The sequence below is a fragment of the Electrophorus electricus genome, chromosome 1 (assembly GCF_013358815.1).
Source record: "Electrophorus electricus isolate fEleEle1 chromosome 1, fEleEle1.pri, whole genome shotgun sequence".
NCBI classification, from domain to species: Eukaryota; Metazoa; Chordata; class Actinopteri; order Gymnotiformes; family Gymnotidae; genus Electrophorus; species Electrophorus electricus.
Genome location: NC_049535.1, coordinates 35,833,800 through 35,851,982, shown reverse-complemented (window position 1 = coordinate 35,851,982; position 18,183 = coordinate 35,833,800). Strand labels below are relative to the sequence as shown.

Below are 18,183 nucleotides of genomic sequence, written 5' to 3'. Positions count from 1 at the left end.
TCCCTACTGGTCCTGTCAGAGTCGTGAGGGAGCGGGTGGAGTGTCTCCGTGTGGAGATCTCCCCCGTCCAGCCCCAGACAGGCAGCCAGCAGTATGAGGTGTCACGAATTACCGTCAACAAAAAGACGTGACTCCATTTTAGCCAAAATTCTTTTATTCACAAAAACGGTAAAACTCCTAAAGCTCTCGTCACTACAACAGGAATGTGTCGGAGACCTGGTCAGACTGTAGCTTCAGCTGCTTAAAAAAAACACCTTAAACTTCCCTCGCTTGGGGGTGGGGCGGGGCTTCCCTCAGCTCCTACACACAACCCATGATGCAACAGCACCACTACAGATGAGCGTAATTGGCTTGGCTCGACATTCCCAGCACTCGGAACATCCACACAGAAGAGGACGAGGTCCTTACTGGCTAGAGCTGGGAATGTCGTCTGAGGTCGCCAGCTCACATGGGAACAGGATTGCTTCCTACTACGTTACAGGGGGCTTGTGGGTACAGGGAGACAACTGATCCAGGCAAACCCCACCATCCTGGTCAAGGCAGCCGCTAAAGGTAATGGTCTCCACACGAGCGGCTATGCTCACGACAACCACTGTAACAAAGAGGGTGTGTGGGGGGCAGTGCTGTTCAGGAACCGCAGTGTAAGAGTGCTGGCAGTGTTGCTATAAATAGCCTGCAGCGTCTCTGTGTGTGTTTCTTGCTCTTCTTGTTGCTACGATTCGTCTCCTTGTATCTCCTGATTTCCCGGACCAGTGAGTAAAAAGCCTCTTCAACCCCCTACACACACACACAGAGAGAGAGAGAGAGAGAGAGAGAGAGAGAGAGAGAGAGAGAGAGAGAGAGAGAGAGAGAGGAGAGAGAGAGAGAGAGAGAGAGAGAGAGAGAGAGAGAGAGAGAGAGAGAGAGAGAGAGAGAGAGAGAGAGGCAGGCGCACACACACTTTGCCTCTTAATCACAACCTAGTACGTTCCTGTCTGAGTGAGACTGGACTGCTTTAAGCTCTTTCAGCGTTCACAACATAAAGGTTATGATTGATTGATTGTTCAGTCTGGAGCGTCTGGGCTGTTGGAGTTAACTGTGGGAGGTGACTGAGCTACGTCAGTCTCAGCAAAGCAATCTTAAATAATCCAAAAGCTGGAGGTTTTCTGGTCATTTCTTACTCATTATTTGCAGCTAGTGCCCTTGATAATTTTTTTTTGTGCATTAATAAAAACAAGTTGACTTGTCCATGCAAGCCTTAAATTTAATCCCCTCTCTAAGAATAGTTTGTGTCTCAGAGCATTTATCAGATCAGGAAGTTCATTTCCACTACAGGTTCTGCTTTGTTCCTTTTTTAATCAACACGTTTGCCTGGTGCAGACTGACACCTTCTATAGTTTAAAACGGCCAATGACTGACATCCAGATCACTTCATCGGGTTCTGTCCAACGCACCTGTCGTGTTTTGGCCGATGTCTCGACAAAGGGGATGCCGTAGCCGCGCGCCAGTTCCTGCGCCTGACGCGTGTCCACTGTGCGTGAGCTCAGATCGCTCTTATTACCCACCAGCACCATTGGAACGCTGTCGCTGTCCTTCACCCGGTTAATCTGCTCCCTGCATGTACACACACACACACACACGCACGCAGTGTGCAGAGGGAACCAAGTGCGACTTCACCACCACAACACAGCGCCTGGTCTCCTGACTGCACTTTCCTTTACAGCCTTCACTGGAAACGAAACTGCTGAACTGTATGTGAGCGCATTACACAAGAACTCCAGACGGGTCGCTCATAACACAACATACCATAACGACACACCAGCAAAGCACTGGGCTCCCGCCAGGTCAGGTTCTTACTAATGTTACATTTCCATAGAAAATGCTTTGTAACTATGATGGGGACCTAAACTGTATCTCAAGAATCTGAGTCTTCACTCACCATTAAACCAACATGTGTTGAGGGTTAGTCTAGACCTGGCACCCTTTACCACACTACACCAGCATCACCTGAACATGTGTCCGGGGTTAGTCTAGACCGGGGAGAGATTTACCTGTACAGGTGCACGTCCTCAAAGGACTTAATGTTGTTGATGGCGAAGACACACAAGAAGCCCTCGCCTGTCCTCATGTACTGGTCCCTCATGGCGCTGTACTCCTCCTGTCCGGCCGTGTCCAGGATGTCTAGGAGACACGTCTCCCCGTCAATCACCACCTGCTTCCTGTAAGAGTCCTGAGCAGGACAAGGGAGAAGGGACATGATCTGAGGTCACTGACTGCACCTGGCCTTGCCTGCTGTCCTGAAGCAGCTCTGTGGGGAATGGATGGACAACCTCTCTGTGACTAGTGCTACATGTTGCATGCATGCTGGTGCTTGATCTGTCTATATAATTGAAGACTGGTGATAGTTTTATTGTGATCAGAAATCCAGCTATTAAAAAGTCTTCTAGTACAGACGTGCAACATGGTATGGAACTCTGCTGCAGTAGCAGCACAATAGTGAACATACGTTACGTTACTCTGATGTTGGAAGTGGGGGTACTGGGGTGATAATTCTACAGCTGGGGGTGTCGGCAGAGCTTTACCAACAGCAGGCATCGGCACTCTGGATTATGTTACATCTAACTAATATAATGGATGTTGTTTTGTCTTCTCACTACATGCCTGATAGCACTTTACTGGCATAATAGTTACATTAAAATAACAACGACAAACTGACTCAAGTAGATTTATTAAGACTAAAATTGACCTAGTGGGCAAAGCAAAAGTCATTTTCTTCACTGAATATAAAATACAACCAAGCCTTTAGGAAATGTTCAATCATACCGCACTTTTGCATGTGATGTCCTAGATTATTTGGAACTCTTGTTTGAGGTTTCGTGAGTCTCGTACCTCGATCGTAGGATCGTATTCGTCCACGAAGTGGTTCTGGATGAGTTGGATGGTCAGGGCGCTTTTCCCGACGCCTCCCGCTCCCACCACCACCAGCTTGTACTCAGTCATACTGGGAGCAAAGTTAACGGCTTTAACGGCGTAGGAGCTAAAACGGGGTTGGGGTGGGGTTACGAACTCAACACAGCCATGTGTATCACGGCAGCTCTAGGAGGGCTGCCTGGATTACCAGATAATCCATCTAATCTGTAGTAGCCATAACTAGTTTATCTGGCTGTTCTGTTGGACAGATCACACAGTTTAGTTTAGCGGTTTTGCCCGGAAACATCAGATCACAAACATCCCAGTATAAGAGTAGAAACCCGGTACCTGTCTGCCGAGACAAATGCCATCAAAACGGAGGAGCCAAAGACAGTTATCGTCAAATAATCCATCTGGAGACGTGTTTAGATAGCTAGCCTAGCCGACTAGCTCTCTAAATGATCCCAGATAGTCTAGTGTTACGGATTACAACCAAACCAAACATAACGGATGAAAGCACGTTACTACCAGCAGTGCGGGTGGGGTTTACCTCGGCGAGAGCTTCCAAAATCTGCCTTCTAATCCAACAGGCGCGCTGGTTGGACTGGTTGGACTGGTCTGAGTGGGAGCGCCGGGATTAGCCGCTGGCCACATTACGGAGCTAAACTACAACAAACGGGTCCTGTTTACTCGGGCGAAGTACCCTTCATGTGCAGCAAACCTACACTGTGGTACTTCGGTATGTTGATTATTCTAATTCCTCTCAAGAATCGACATTAAAAAACCAGATAAATCTGGCAAATCCCGACCCAGTACCTTAGCTCCGCGGCTAGCGCGCTCCCAGTCTGGGCGAGGGAGGGACGGGCTCATGGAAACAAACCCGCCAATCAAACGAAGCAGTTTTTATGTATTCATATGCTATTGTTGACAAATTAAAGGAAACAAGAGCTAGCCAATCAAAGTGAAATACATCTTTCCAACGTCTTCCTTATGAATCTGTATTCATTTGCAGGTCCAATCAACTATGCATGTGACGTTAGGCGCGCAGGGCGGGGCCGATAGCGTGGCGTCACTGGGCGGGGCTGAATGGCACTGAGCAAAAGCGGGCAAACACGAAATCAGCTGGTGGGAAACTAGTGCCCTGTTCGCTCTCCCCTACACGTGGAAATGTGAACAGACACCACGACATATACGTGTTCAGGACAGACACTACGCTATATGCGTGTTCAGGACAGACACTACGCTATATGCGTGTTCAGGACAGAGACTACGATATATACGTGTTCAGGACAGAGACTACGATATATACGTGTTCAGGACAGACACTACGCTATATGCGTGTTCAGGACAGAGACTACGATATATACGTGTTCAGGACAGACACTACGCTATATGCGTGTTCAGGACAGAGACTACGATATATACTGTTCAGGACAGAGACTACGATATATACGTGTTCAGGGACAGACACTACGCTATAGCGTGTGTTCAGGACTACGATATTATCGTGTTCAGGACAAACACTACGATATATACGTGTTCAGGACAGACACTACGCTATATGCGTGTTCAGGACAGACACTACGCTATATGCGTGTTCAGGACAGACACTACGCTATCTGCGTGTTCAGGACAGACACTACGATATATACGTGTTCAGGACAGACACTACGCTATATGCGTGTTCAGGACAGAGACTACGATATATGTGTGTTCAGGACAAACACTACGATATATACGTGTTCAGGACAGACACTACGCTATATGCGTGTTCAGGACAGACACTACGCTATATGCGTGTTCAGGACAGAGACTACGATATATACGTGTTCAGGACAGACACTATGTTATACGTGTTCAGGACAGACTATGATATATGTGTTCGGGACAGAGACTACGATATATACGTGTTCGCTCATTATGTGCAACAGGAGACAATCTGAACATGATTAGAAATGGCCCAGGACTATGAAAGTTAGCTGTTCTAGTTAAATATAAATTCATCCTGTGTGGCTGCAGAAGGCACGTGGGACAGCCAGAAGCGTGTCCCGTTAACCTGCTGTACGTTTGTGAGGTTTAGATGTCAACACAGTGCATTATGGAAAATCCTTGTCCTCTACGGTGCGTTGTTTGCACACTGGATATCCCTCGTGCTCCCTTCACGCGACACACTACCCACGTGATGTGAGTCATGCAACCTCATTTAGAATGCCTTGCAGTATCACAGGAGACTTTTTAAATTTACATTTATTTAGCTGACACTGTTATCCGAAATACAAATATCATACAAATATCATACAAATAGGACTGAAAGAGGATAGGACTTCTGGGTCTTACTCAGATCACCTCACTAAATAGTAAATGTTAAATAGCTACATTTGTATTTCAGTTGACATGGCAACTTTTGTAAACAGTTTAATTCCACATTGTTGATAGTTTTCCGTACAAATATTTGAAATATTAAAAGCATTCACACACACAGCTGAACATTTGTATTGTCATTTCATGCTCTCTGACGGTCAGCCAGCAGGTTATTCATGACTCCCTACAGTTTGGGCCCTTGGGAGTTAAATCTGGAATCTCCCTTACAGTGTACGAATTACATCTACGTGTACATGTACTGCGTTTATCAGACTCTTATCCAGAGCGACGTACAGACGCGCCCTGTCACGTCCTCCTGGAGAGCCTCCTGGCCAGTAATCGCGACTGCACTGGGTGTCCACACGCGCCTCTAGCTCGTCTCCGCGTGTGACCGCGTCCTACACCACTTGTGCTGCGTTCGTGCTCTCACAATAAACACCTCACCTCTTTCACCTCTCCTCTTTTACATTAGCCCGTTTCTCCCGGGATATTTATAGGAGTGCCGCAGCAGCGCACCGGCGCAGGGCGGTTAAAATAGCCCCGCTGCTCCGCGCTACGTCGCGTTAGTTTGTTCCAGACAGAGCGCCGCGCAGCCATAATCACCTGATATCACAACATACGTGTGTTCACCGAGTCACTGATTCATTGATGGATAGATGGATTGATTCATTTATTTATTCATGTATTTATTTTTAAGCAAAAATCCCAAGGACCACTCTATCGCTTCTGCATATGCATGTGAGCCAATACTGACGATAAGAGTTAAGTCGGAATTAAACGTCCTGACTGCCTTGCCTGCACTCATTCCGTGGCTCTAGATGTCACCAGCAGTACAGGCCCGCGCGCCCCCGCCACAGATGGGCGGAAGGATTATCTGCGTGATTTTAGCCAAAGATTAGACGACAGCAGATGCCCTCAGCGGGTGGAGAGAGACCGAACAACAAGAGAAAGAGAGATGGAAAAAGAGAAGCGCGTGAAGCGAAGGTGCTGGACCAAGACACCGTCGCGTGAGTTCACGTGCAGTACCGGCGCGTCTGGCTCGCGCCCCAGCCCTGATTACAGCAAACACTTTTATTCTTTTACAATTCGGATTTATTGGCCGTTTAGTTTTTGTCCGCCTAACGTCAGCAGTGATATCCAGAACAGTATGCAAGCAAAGAAAGAAAACATACAATTACCATCCCATTAATGCAGTTAATCCGCTTTTATTGCACACCAGGAAATGCCACATGTACACTTTACACACAATACATTTTCATTCTTTCATTTTCCAAAATAAATACATAGGGATTCGCTATCATTGTATATATCCTTCACGACATTTTGGGGAAAAACAATGTTCTGAAAGGATCTTAAAAAAACAATAGCACAAAACAAGAACAAAAACAGACAACAGAAAATGTAAATCACACTGAAGTTGGAGAGGGGCAGTATTCACTCTGCGTTACCACTCAGACTGACTAAAGGAGGTGTGAATTTCGGCGTGGGAATCGGAATATCAAACAACTCCAGAATTCCGCCCTTGTTGATGAAGGATGAACATAATGTTTTCCCAAGTGTGTGCGTGTGTCTATGTGGGATATATTAAGGATGTTGTAGCAGTTATTTATCTTTTGTTGTATTTGTAAATTCAGTTTTTTCTCTCCTTCTCTTACACACACACACACACCACACACACACACACCACACACACACACACACACACTCACATACACACAGAAACACACACACACACACACACACACACACACACACACACACACATACATACAGATAAGCTTTTGATCAGGTAGATTACACATTCACATGCACAGATGGATGAATGGATAAAACACAAATGTGCACCACACACACACACACACACATACACAAATACCTCTGCATTCACACAGGAATATTCAAACGTATGCTTCCTTAGAATAAGGGCATTAAAGTGATGTTATCAGAAGCTGAAAATACTGAAGTTAAAACACGGCACCATCATTTACAAATCTCTCTCTCTCTTGCTCTCTCTCTCTCTCTCTCTCTCTCTCTCTCTCTCTCTCTCTCTCTCTCACACACACACACACACACACACACACACACACAGACACACACACACACACACACACACACACAGTACTATAGCATGTGTAAGGGCATATTCATACAACGTACAGAGTTCACTCTCACTCCCTATACACAGTATCACCTGGCATGCTAAACTACAACAGGACTGCCAGGTTTACTGGCTATACTGGTGCAGGACTGCCAGGTTTACTGGGTCCACTGGTTCATTACGCGTGTCTGCTTCCTCTCATGTTCTACATGTTTCCCCCACTATGTGAGTTCCCTCTCCTCCTCTCCTCCATACAGGAAGTTGTTTCTACCAACTGGCTGAACATATTCTTCTGTTTTGTCCCAGTGGGAGACCCATCCAGCCCCACCCCCAGCTCCACCCCCGTCAGGTCCAGTGGCGTCTGGATGGCTTATGGCCCCGTACTGCCCGCCCATCCTGTAAAGCTCTTCTGTCTCATTGGCCAGCTCATCTTCACCCAGAATGCCACACTTCTCCTGGCTGGTGTTCTCAGCATCTGCCCATGGCTGCTTCTCTCCTGATGCGAAGACACCTTGGGAAAGGGGCAGGGTAAAGAGGAGCATAAAGGCTGTCTCGTTAAAGTTAGCTCGAGTGTGTGTGAGTGTGTGTGTGTCAGAGCATGTGTGTGTATCAGAGTGTGTGTGTGTATGTGTGTATCAGAGTGTGTGTGTGTGTGTGTGCACGCATCAGAGTGTGTGTGTGTGTGTGTGTGTGTGTGTGTAATAGAGCGTGTGTGTGTGTGTGTGTCAGAGCATGTGTGTGTATCAGAGTGTGTGTGTGTGTGTGTGTGTATGTATGTGTATCAGAGTGTGTGTGTGTATCAGAGTGTATGTGTGTGTGTGTGTATGTGTATGTGTGTATCAGAGTGTGTGTGTGTGTATGTATGTGTATCAGAGTGTGTGTGTGTATCAGTGTATGTGTGTGTGTGTGTATGTGTATGTGTGTATCAGAGTGTGTGTGTGTGTGTATGTGTGTATCAGAGCATGTGTGTGCGTGTGCGCAACAGTGTGTGTGTGTGTGTGTATAACAGTGTGTGTATCAGAGCATGTGTGTGTATCAGAGTGTGTGTGTGTATGTGTGTAATAGAGCGGGTGTGTGTGTGTGTGTGTGTGTGTGTATCAGAGCATGTGTGTGTATATCAGAGTGCGTGTGTGTGTGTGTGTATGTGTGTGTATCTGTGTGTGTGTGTGTGTGTATATATCAGAGTGTGTGTGTATGTGTGTATCAGAGTGTGTGTGTGTGTGTAACAGTGTGTGTGTGTGTGTGTGTGTATCAGAGCATGTCTGTGTATCAGAGTGTGTGTGTGAATGTATGTGTGTGTATCAGAGCGTGTGTGTGTAATAGAGCGTGTGTGTGTGTGTGTGTGTATCAGAGCGTGTGTGTGTGTGTGTGCGCAACAGTGTGTGTGTGTGTATAACAGTGTGTGTATCAGAGGATGTGTGTGTATCAGAGTGTGTGTGTGTATGTGTGTAATAGAGCGGGTGTGTGTGTGTGTCAGAGCATGTGTGTGTGTGTGTGTGTGTATCAGAGCATGTGTGTGTATATCAGAGTGCGTGTGTGTGTGTATATGTGTATCAGTGTGTGTGTGTGTGTGTATCAGAGTGTGTGTGTGTGTGTGTGTGTAATAGAGCATGTGTGTGTGTGTGTATATCAGAGTGTGTGTGTATGTGTGTATCAGAGTGTGTGTGTATAACAGTGTGTGTGTATCAGAGCATGTCTGTGTATCAGTGTGTGTGTATCAGTGTGTGTGTGAATGTATGTGTGTATATCAGTGTGTGTGTGTGTGTGTGTATCAGAGTGTGTGTGTATCAGAGCATGTGTGTGTGTGTATTAGAGCGTGTGTGTGTATCAGTGTGTGTGTGCACATCAGAATGTGTGTATCAGCATGTGTGTATCAGTGTGTGTGTGTGTGTGTGTGTGTGTGTGTGTGTATAACTCTGTGTGTGTGTGTATCAGAGCATGTGTGTGTATCAGTGTGTGTGTGTGTGTGTGTGCGCGCGCATCAGAGTGTGTGTATATAACAGTGTGTGTGTGTGTGTGTGTGTGTCTGTGCGCGCATCGGACTGATGAGTGCGGATGAGTGTCTGGCGAACGAGCTGAACACATTCTTCGCTCGCTTCGAGGCTACATCTATCCGCGCTAATGCTAACAGCTCTTACGCTAACAACGCTAATGGTGCTATCGGCGCAGCCAACGGCGCATGCGCAGGGCCCACCATAGAACAGCGCCCTCTCATCATCACGGAGAGTGACGTGAGGAGAGTGTTCAAAAGAGTGAATACCAGGAAGGCGGCGGGACCAGACGATATCTGCGGGAGGGTCCTCAAAGCCTGCGCAGATCAGTTAGCACCGGTATTCACCGACATCTTCAATCTCTCCCTGACGCTCGGTATCGTCCCGTCCAGCTTCAAGCGGTCCACCATCGTCCCCGTCCCGAAGAAACCTCGACCCTCCGACCTCAATGACTACCGCCCTGTCGCCCTCACATCAGTCGTGATGAAGTGCTTTGAGAATTGTGGGTTGCATAAACTAAATGAATGCTACACTTACACAAATAGAGAATAATGCGCAGAATGGAATAGGATTAATGCTTGAATTAATAAAATAATTGCTGTATGTGCAGACATAACAGGAAATGCCTTAGACGTGCATATGTGCGATTGTGCAAGAAGACGTGTACATGACAGTTAGAGGCGACGGCTGAGATGGAAAAGTACAAAGCAGAAGTGGCGCAAGGCAAGAAAACTATAAGTCTCTGTGTTGCAAAGTTATGCTTCAGATCTCACTTGCACTGTGCTGTGAAGTGACATCTCCAGAGCTCTGGATTAATAAAAATCTACAAGGTAATGCACTGTTTCCGGTCTTTTCGGACACGACAGAATCTAGTCAGAGATTTCATCACATCTTCACTGCCAGCCTCCATGGACCCACTGCAGTTTGCATACCGCCACAACCGCTCCACTGATGATGCAATTGCACATCTACTCCACACCACACTGACCCACCTGGACAAAGGGAGGGGTAATTATGTTAAAATGCTGTTTGTCGACTACAGTTCAGCATTTAACACCATCATCCCCTCCCTACTCAGTTGGAGGATCTAGGACTGCATCCATCCCTGTGCGACTGGATCTCCAACTTCCTAACAGACAGACTACAATCAGTAGGAGTGGGTAACTGTGTCTCATCCACCCTCACCCTCAGCACTGGAGCTCCTCAGGGTTGTGTCCTAAGCCCCCTGCTCTACTCACTGTACACCTACGACTGCGCAGCCACTTCCAGCTCCACCATCATTGTCAAGTTTGCTGACGACACCGTTGTCATGGGCCTGATCTCCGACAACGATGAGAGGGCCTACATGGAGGAGATTAAACAGCTGGAAAACTGGTGCCAGGAAAATAATCTCCTCCTAAACGTCAGCAAGACAAAGGAGCGGATCGTGGACAGCAGCAAGAAGCAGGAGCGGCACTACCAACCTGTGAGGATCAGTGGAACCACGGTGGAGAGAGCCGATAGTTTCAGGTACCTTGGTGTTCACATCTCGCAGGACCTGTCCTGGTCCTGCCACACCAACTCCCTGGCAAAGAAGGCTCGTCAGCGTCTTTACCACCTCAGACGCCTAAAAGACTTCAGACTGTCCTCCAAGGTACTGCGGAACTTCTACACCCGCACTATCAAAAGCATCCTCACAAGGAACATCATAGTCTGGTTTGGGAACAGCACCAAGCAGGACAGACAAGCACTCCAGAGGGTGGTGCGTTCAGCAGAGCGCATCACTTATACGGAACTTCCTGACCTGCAGACCATCTACTACAAGCGGTGCCAGACCAAAGACAGGAGGATTGTGAAGGACCCCACCCATTCCAACAATAGACTCTTCTCTCTGTTGAGGTCAGGGAAGTGCTTTCGCTCCCTGAAGACCAAGACAGAGAGACTCAAGAGGAGCTTCTTCCCACAGGCCATTCGGGCCCTGAATCAGGTAAACTGATAAACTGTAACTGTAAATATTCAATTGTAAGCTGGAACTGTACATTGTGTACATACACTTTTACATATCCATATATACATTGTACATTGTGTATATAAACATACTATACATATATTGTACATACATTGTTAATATATTTTGTATATATATAGATATATATTTCCCTATACACTCCTGTATTTTCTCCTCAGTTTGGACAGAGCTCTCTCAACCATTTCACTGTGAGTTATACTGTGTATGACTATGTATGTGACAAATAAACCAAACTTGAAACTTGAAACTTGTGTGTGTTATATCAGAGTGTGTGTGCGCATCAGCGTGTGTGTGTGTGTGTGTATCAGAGTGTGTGTGTGTGTGTGCATATGTGTGTGTATCAGAGTGTGTGTGTGTATGTGTATGTATATCAGTGTGTGTTTATCAGAGCGTGTGTGTGTGTGTACATCAGAGTGTGTGTGTGTGTATATGTGTGTATATATATATATATATGTGTGTATATATATATATATATATATATATATATATATATATATATATATATATATATATATATATTATATATCTATATCTATATCAGAGCTTGTATATAGTGTTGTGCGTGTATCAGAGCATATGTGTGTGTGTTAGAGCGTGTGTATCAGAGTGTGTGTGTGTCTGTGTATCAGAGCGTGTGTGTGTGAATATTTGTGTATATGTGTGTGTATATATGTGTGTATGTTTATGTGCATGTCTGGGTCTGTGTGTGTATATGTGTGTATCAGAGTGTGTGTATGCATATGTTTGTGTACATGTATGTGTATATGTATCATAGTATGTATGGGTGTATATTTGTGTATGTGTGTGTATATATTTGTGTATATGTGTGTGCGTGTGTGTGTATATATATTTGTGTATATGTGTGTGTGTGTGTGTGTGTGTGTGTGCGCACGCATATCAGAGCATGTGCGTGCATGTGTGTGTGTGTGTATATTTGTGTATGTGTGAGTGTGTGTGTGTGTATATATTTGTGTATATGTGTGTGTGTGTGTGTGTGCGCGTATCGGAGCATGTGTGTGCGTGTGTGTGTGTGCGTATCAGAGTGTGTGATTGGTGAGGCAGTACCATAGAAGATAACGCCCCCGTAGTGTACCAGCGATGCAATGAGGAAGACATACTGCCACTCTTCCCGTGTCTGTGGGGACAAATAAACAAACCAAGTCAGGAAGTGCTGCTGTGTTCCTGCGGATGCAGTGACTGAAGAGTGGAGTTTATGCGGGACATTTGTTTACGCCTGATGACGGCGCAGTGTGTCAGGTCACATGACTGATGCTGAGAGCGTCGTATTCTAGTTTAATGGGCTGGTGCCCTAAATTCACCTTCCCAGACTCTAAAGTAAATGACAGTGTGTGTGTGTGTGTGTGTGTGTGTGTGTGTGTGTGTGTGTGTGTGCGCGTGTTATTATCAACACATACCTTATGTTTAGTCATGGCGCCCACAATCAGAGGGCACACCATGCCCGATAAGGTGCCCACTCCATTAGAGATGCCCATGAGGATGCTGGCATAACGTGGGGCTATGTCCAAATGATTGACATTAAACCCTGCAGAGAGGGGAGAGAATCAGTGAGGGAGACAGAGAGGGACTGCAGTGTTCTGTGTGTGCACTGGAATTTTCTGCTGCTCCACTTCACTGATCACATACATTGGGACAAATGTTACTATTTTTGTTACACTATTGTTATTTATATTTTTCAGCAAAGTGACAGTTCTGACTGAACACAACTTTGTTCAGGGACCCAACAGTAGAAACTTGGCAGTTCTGGGACTTGAACTGGCAACCATCTGATTACTAGTCCAGTACCTGAGCCACCACATGACTTACAGGTAATGTGCTCACATGCGTACACTGGGTTAATAATGAGATCACGTTTAAGGTTTCATAATTATGGATCACGTGTGGTATGTACAGTGGTCATGTGATTTATATTACAGATCATGTGTAGTATGTTCAAGTCTCTGTCATGTGTTCTAACCTGAGATGGCGAATCCACTGAAACCCACTGCCAGTACAAGGAATGAAATGGCAATTCCTTTAGTGTGAGAGAAACCCACCACCAGCAGGAGTGTGGCTTCCATACCAAATCCTGCAAAACACACACACACACACACACACCACACACACACACACACACACACACCACACACACACACACACACACACACACACAAACATCAGTAACAGAGAACACCACAGTACACTACTACATGTCATGGGCTCATGTACCAGTAAGTGTGGTATGAAGTGGGAGATTATCAGGTTGCATTGTATTCAGTCTCATGTCTCGTTGATTTACTCTCCCCTCAGACAGAGAGAGAATGGGCTGGAGTTCAAGGGTTAGTAAAGAAGGACCCTGTGGGGCTGGGGTACGATACTCCAGATCTGCCCATGTTGGAGAAAAGAGTGACACCTCTATAGAGTGACACCTCTATAGAGTTACACTTCTATCAAGGTTAGAGTGACACCTCTATGGAGTGACACATCTATGAAGGTTAGAGTGACACCTCTATGGAATGACACCTCTATGAAGGTTAGAGTAACACCTTTATAGAGTGACATCTCTATAAGGGTAAGAGTGTTGCCTCTATGGAGTCACACCTCTATGGAGGTTAGAGTGACACTTCTATGAAGGTTAGAATGAGACCTCTATGGAGTGACACCTCTATAAAGGTTAGAATGAGACCTCTATGGAGTGACACCTCTGTGAAGGTTAAAGTGACACCTCTATAGAGTTACACCTCTATTGAGGTTAGAGTGACACCTCTATGGAGTGATCACTCTCTCTCTTTCTCTCTCTCTCTCTCTCTCGCTGTCACTCAATACTTCTTCTTCTCTCTCTCACCTCCACAGTTCATGAGCTTTCTCACGTTGGTGGTGGTCATTATCTTGTGTGATCTTAAGTAGTCAGCCAGCTGCCCACCTACTGGAACTACGATAGTCATCACCAGGTGAGGGAGGGCAGACACCAACCCCACCTGATGGGGAGAGAGAGAGAGAGAGAGAGAGAGAGAGAGACCATGCCACAGAGAGATTAACAGGGTGAGAGAGAGAGAGAGAGAGAGAGAGAGAGACCATGCCACAGAGAGATTAACAGGGTGAGGGAGAGAGAGGGAGAGAGAGAGAGAGAGAGAGAGAGAGAGACCATGCCACAGAGAGATTAACAGGGTGAGAGAGAGAGAGAGAGAGAGAGAGACCATGCCACAGAGAGATTAACAGGGTGAGGGAGAGAGAGAGTGAACAGAGTGAACAGGGTAGTAATATTTCCTCTTGCATAAAGAGCTGTATCCTCGTATACTTCCATAAACCTTGCACTTTTTGGAATTTTTGTGGGAGTGTGTGTGTATTTGTGTGTGTATATGAGTGTATGTGTGTGTATATATGTCTGTGTGTGTGTTTGTATGAGTGTATGTGTTTGTCTGTGCGTGCGTGTGTGTGTGTGTGTGTGTGTTCCTCACCTTGCTGATCTCGAAACCAAACACTTCCTCAAAGTAGGCAGGCTGGCTGATGAGCAGCAGGTAGAAGGTCCAGCTTCGGCAGAAGTTTGCCACGATGATGGCGTAGACAGGCATGGAGGTGAAGAAGTCACGCCAGGGGGTCCTGAACTTCTATCCAGAGCAGAGAACAGAATCCACTCGCCTGAGTCAGCGTGTGTGTGTGTATGTGTGTGTCTGTGTGTGTCTGTATGTCTGTGTGTGTGAGCTTGAACCTGAAGGGGGTTAACAAGCCCTGCTGTTTCTCCGATGGCTTCCTCAATATACTTCCTCTCCTCTGGGGTGATGGTGGGATGAGCAGCAGGACTCTCATAGGACACCAACATCCAGAAGAGATACCACAATATCCCAAAACTACCTGAGAGAGAGAGCAGAACAGGAGAGAGAAGAAAGAAAACAATTCTTATTAAACCTAATGACTCCTCACAGAGTTGACTGAGATGATTGTGATGGAGCCGATTGTGTTGACTGTGATGGTGTTAACTGTGTTGACTGTGACTGCGTTGACTGTGACTGCGTTGACTGTGACTGCGTTGACTGTGACTGCGTTGACTGTGACTGAGTTGACTGTGACTGCGTTGACTGTGACTGAGTTGACCATTTGGAGTTCACAACACACAAAGGCAGAAAATTCTTCCATATTTTACTTCTGCAATTATTTGTTTGAGCTTAAGAAAGTAACAGGCTCATTTCTACAAATGCAGGAGGTGTACAATGCCTCCAAGTAGTATTCAACCCCCTGCAGATTTTGCAAATTCAACAAGTTGCAAATATTTTAGAGCCTTCAAACTTTGAACAAGAATAACATTTATCAACAGATGCCTAAATGTTACAAACAAAAAGTATAAGTGCTCAATAAATTATAATACATTTTAAACATAAAAATTAGGGTAAATTATTATTCAACCCCTAGGTTTAATATTTTGTGGAATAACCCTTGTTTGCAATTACAGCTATTAATCATTTTTTATAAGATCTGATTAGGCCAGCACAGGTCTCTGGAGTAATCTTGGCCCACTCCTCCATGCAGATCTTCTCCAAGTTGTCTAGGTTCTTTGGGCATCTCTTGTGAACTTTGATCTTGAGCTCCTTCCACTAGTTTTCAGTTGCATTAAGGTCAGGAAACTGACTAGGCCACTGCAACACCTTGATCTTTTCCCTCTTAAACCAGGCATTGATTTTCTTGGCCGTGTGCTTGGGGCAGTTGTCCTGTTGGAAAATAAAATGATGACCCATCTTAAGATCAATGATGGAGGAGCAGAGGTTTTTGGCCAAAATCTCCAGGTAGGCTGTGCTATCCATTTTCCCGTTGATGCGGACCAGATGGCTGGGCCCCTTGGCTGAGAAGCAGCCCCACAGCATGATGTTGCCACCACCATGCTTGACTGTAGGGATGGTATTCTTGGGGTCGTATGCAGTGCCATCCTCTCGCCAAACGCCCCGGGTGTGGTCGGCACCAAAGACCTCGATCTTGGTCTCATCAGACCAGAGAACCTTGAACCAGTCTGCCTCAGAGTCCTCCAAGTGATCTTGAGCAAACTTTATTCGGGCCATGACATGACGCTTTGAAAGTAAAGGTACCTTACAAGCTCCCCTGGAACGGAGACTATTGCGGTGGAGTACGTTACTTATGATATTTATTGAAACCAATGTCTCCCTCCTTGTTGTCCTTGGGTCAGCCTTGACCATTTGGACAAGCCTGGCCTCAGCACAGAAGGAAACTTTGAAAGGTTGTCCAGTCCGTGGAAGGTTAACAGTAGTTCCATAAGCCTTCCACTTCCGATGCTCCCAATGGTGGAGGCAGGTAGGCCCAACTCTTTGGAAAGGGTTTTGTACCCCTTGCCAACCGTGTGACCCTCCACAATTTTGTCTCTGATGGCCTTGGAATGCTCCTTAGTCTTTCCCATGTTGACCATGTATGAGTGCTGTTTACTTGTTTGGGGAGGGGCTTTTATAGTCAGAAAAGGCGGGAAAAAACTGATGAGTAATCCAAGCATGTGAAGCTCATTGTTCTTAATGCCTCAATTACTTCTTAATACTTGAGGGAACCAAACAGAATTCTGGTGGTTTGAGGGGTTGAATAATAATTGACCCTCTGGTAAACTTTGCAAAATTAAAAAAATAAAATAAACAGAGAAATAACATTCTTTTTTGCTGCAGTGCATTTCACATGTCCATTCCCATCTACAGTCCAAATTTCACAATGCTAAGTTAACTCCAAATGTGTAAACCTGCAAAGTCTGCAGGGGGTTGAATACTACTTGGAGGCACTGTAGATGTTTCAGACTGGAGTATATGAAGATTGGATGGTGTGTGTGTGTGTGTGTGTGTGTGTGTGTGTGTGTGTGTGTTTGTAAGAGGTAGACTCTTACCATACACATAAAATACAGAGGACCACCCGGAATACTGCACTAATATCCCAGCTAGAGGCATTGCTACTACAGCTCCAGCATATGACCCTGAGACACACACACAGAGAGAGAGAGAGACATACCATTGTCATTATTACAAAACCATTCAAAAATAAAGCCACAATGACATTTAACATCTGTCATTTATATTGCTGATGTTTTTAATTAAATATTTACTTTTTGTTTTTTAGTTTCTTTGGTTGATCAGGAAAAACTAAAAGTACTGAACACAAGATTATTGTATGTGACCTTTTAGAATTTTAACTGCTTGTCAATTAAAACAATTGACAATTGCTTCAGTTGACAGTTAAAACAGTGAAATAAGTGTGTAAAGTATGTTGGACTTGGTTTATTTGAAGCCAAATCACAGGATTCTCACTGCCAGTCTGAAAGGACATTACTCATGACCTGAACACTCAACTCAAATGTTACTGGTTGTTGTCTCACCACAGAATGCTGTTGTGGCCAATCGGCTTCTCTCAAGGGGTGGAGCCCATTTGGACCAGATCCCATGGCACGCAGGATATGACACACCCTGTGGGTGGAGCAGTGAGGGGAAATAATTCTACCTGAAAGAACCTGGGAAAGTGTATGGACTACTGCTTCAGTAGAGGGTAGAGAGGTTGGGATCCTTGAACAGGTGGCATACCTCCACGAGACCCTGGCATATCCTGACCATGATGACACATCCGTAATGGACACGCGCTGCCGTCGGGATCAGCATGTTCAGAGTGGACGTGGCCACAATCGCAAAACCAAACACTCTGAGAAATGAGAAATCACCTCAGAATGTAAGTACATTGCATGAGGCACACAAACACACTGTGAAAAATACCTCGGCTACATGTAAAACACCTCAGCTACATGAAACATACCTCAAAAATACCTCAGCTACATAAAAAATACCTCAGATAAGTGTAAAACACCAAAGCTA

At 45.6% G+C, this 18,183-nt stretch overlaps 2 protein-coding genes across 3 annotated transcripts in view; both read right to left on the bottom strand.

Annotated features, from left to right (window-relative positions):
- Positions 1–136: 136 nt before the first annotated feature.
- On the bottom strand, positions 137–3,764 carry zgc:55558 (uncharacterized protein LOC393228 homolog). Its single transcript, XM_027029717.2, has 5 exons — positions 3,440–3,764; positions 2,869–2,980; positions 2,031–2,209; positions 1,434–1,593; positions 137–777 (listed from the first exon to the last, which is right to left on the bottom strand). Exons 1-5 carry the CDS (start codon positions 3,541–3,543, stop codon positions 628–630), a joined length of 705 nt encoding a protein of 234 aa, XP_026885518.2. The 5' UTR covers positions 3,544–3,764; the 3' UTR covers positions 137–627.
- A 3,534-nt stretch (positions 3,765–7,298) lies between these two features.
- The window catches only part of slc17a7a (solute carrier family 17 member 7a), a 22,622-nt gene continuing 11,737 nt past the window's right edge, over positions 7,299–18,183 (bottom strand). Inside the window, exons 4-13 of one of the 2 annotated variants that reach the window (XM_035533697.1) lie at positions 17,899–18,013; positions 17,697–17,784; positions 17,211–17,297; positions 15,054–15,196; positions 14,803–14,949; positions 14,190–14,322; positions 13,323–13,433; positions 12,763–12,890; positions 12,413–12,482; positions 7,299–7,859 (exon numbers count right to left, since the gene is read on the bottom strand). In XM_035533697.1, the coding sequence (XP_035389590.1) occupies positions 7,570–7,859; positions 12,413–12,482; positions 12,763–12,890; positions 13,323–13,433; positions 14,190–14,322; positions 14,803–14,949; positions 15,054–15,196; positions 17,211–17,297; positions 17,697–17,784; positions 17,899–18,013 (1,312 nt within the window). In that variant the 3' untranslated portion in view covers positions 7,299–7,569. Of the gene's footprint in view, positions 7,860–12,412; positions 12,483–12,762; positions 12,891–13,322; positions 13,434–14,189; positions 14,323–14,802; positions 14,953–15,053; positions 15,197–17,210; positions 17,298–17,696; positions 17,785–17,898; positions 18,014–18,183 lie in introns of both variants that reach the window. The other variant, XM_035533691.1, reaches the window with a different exon arrangement.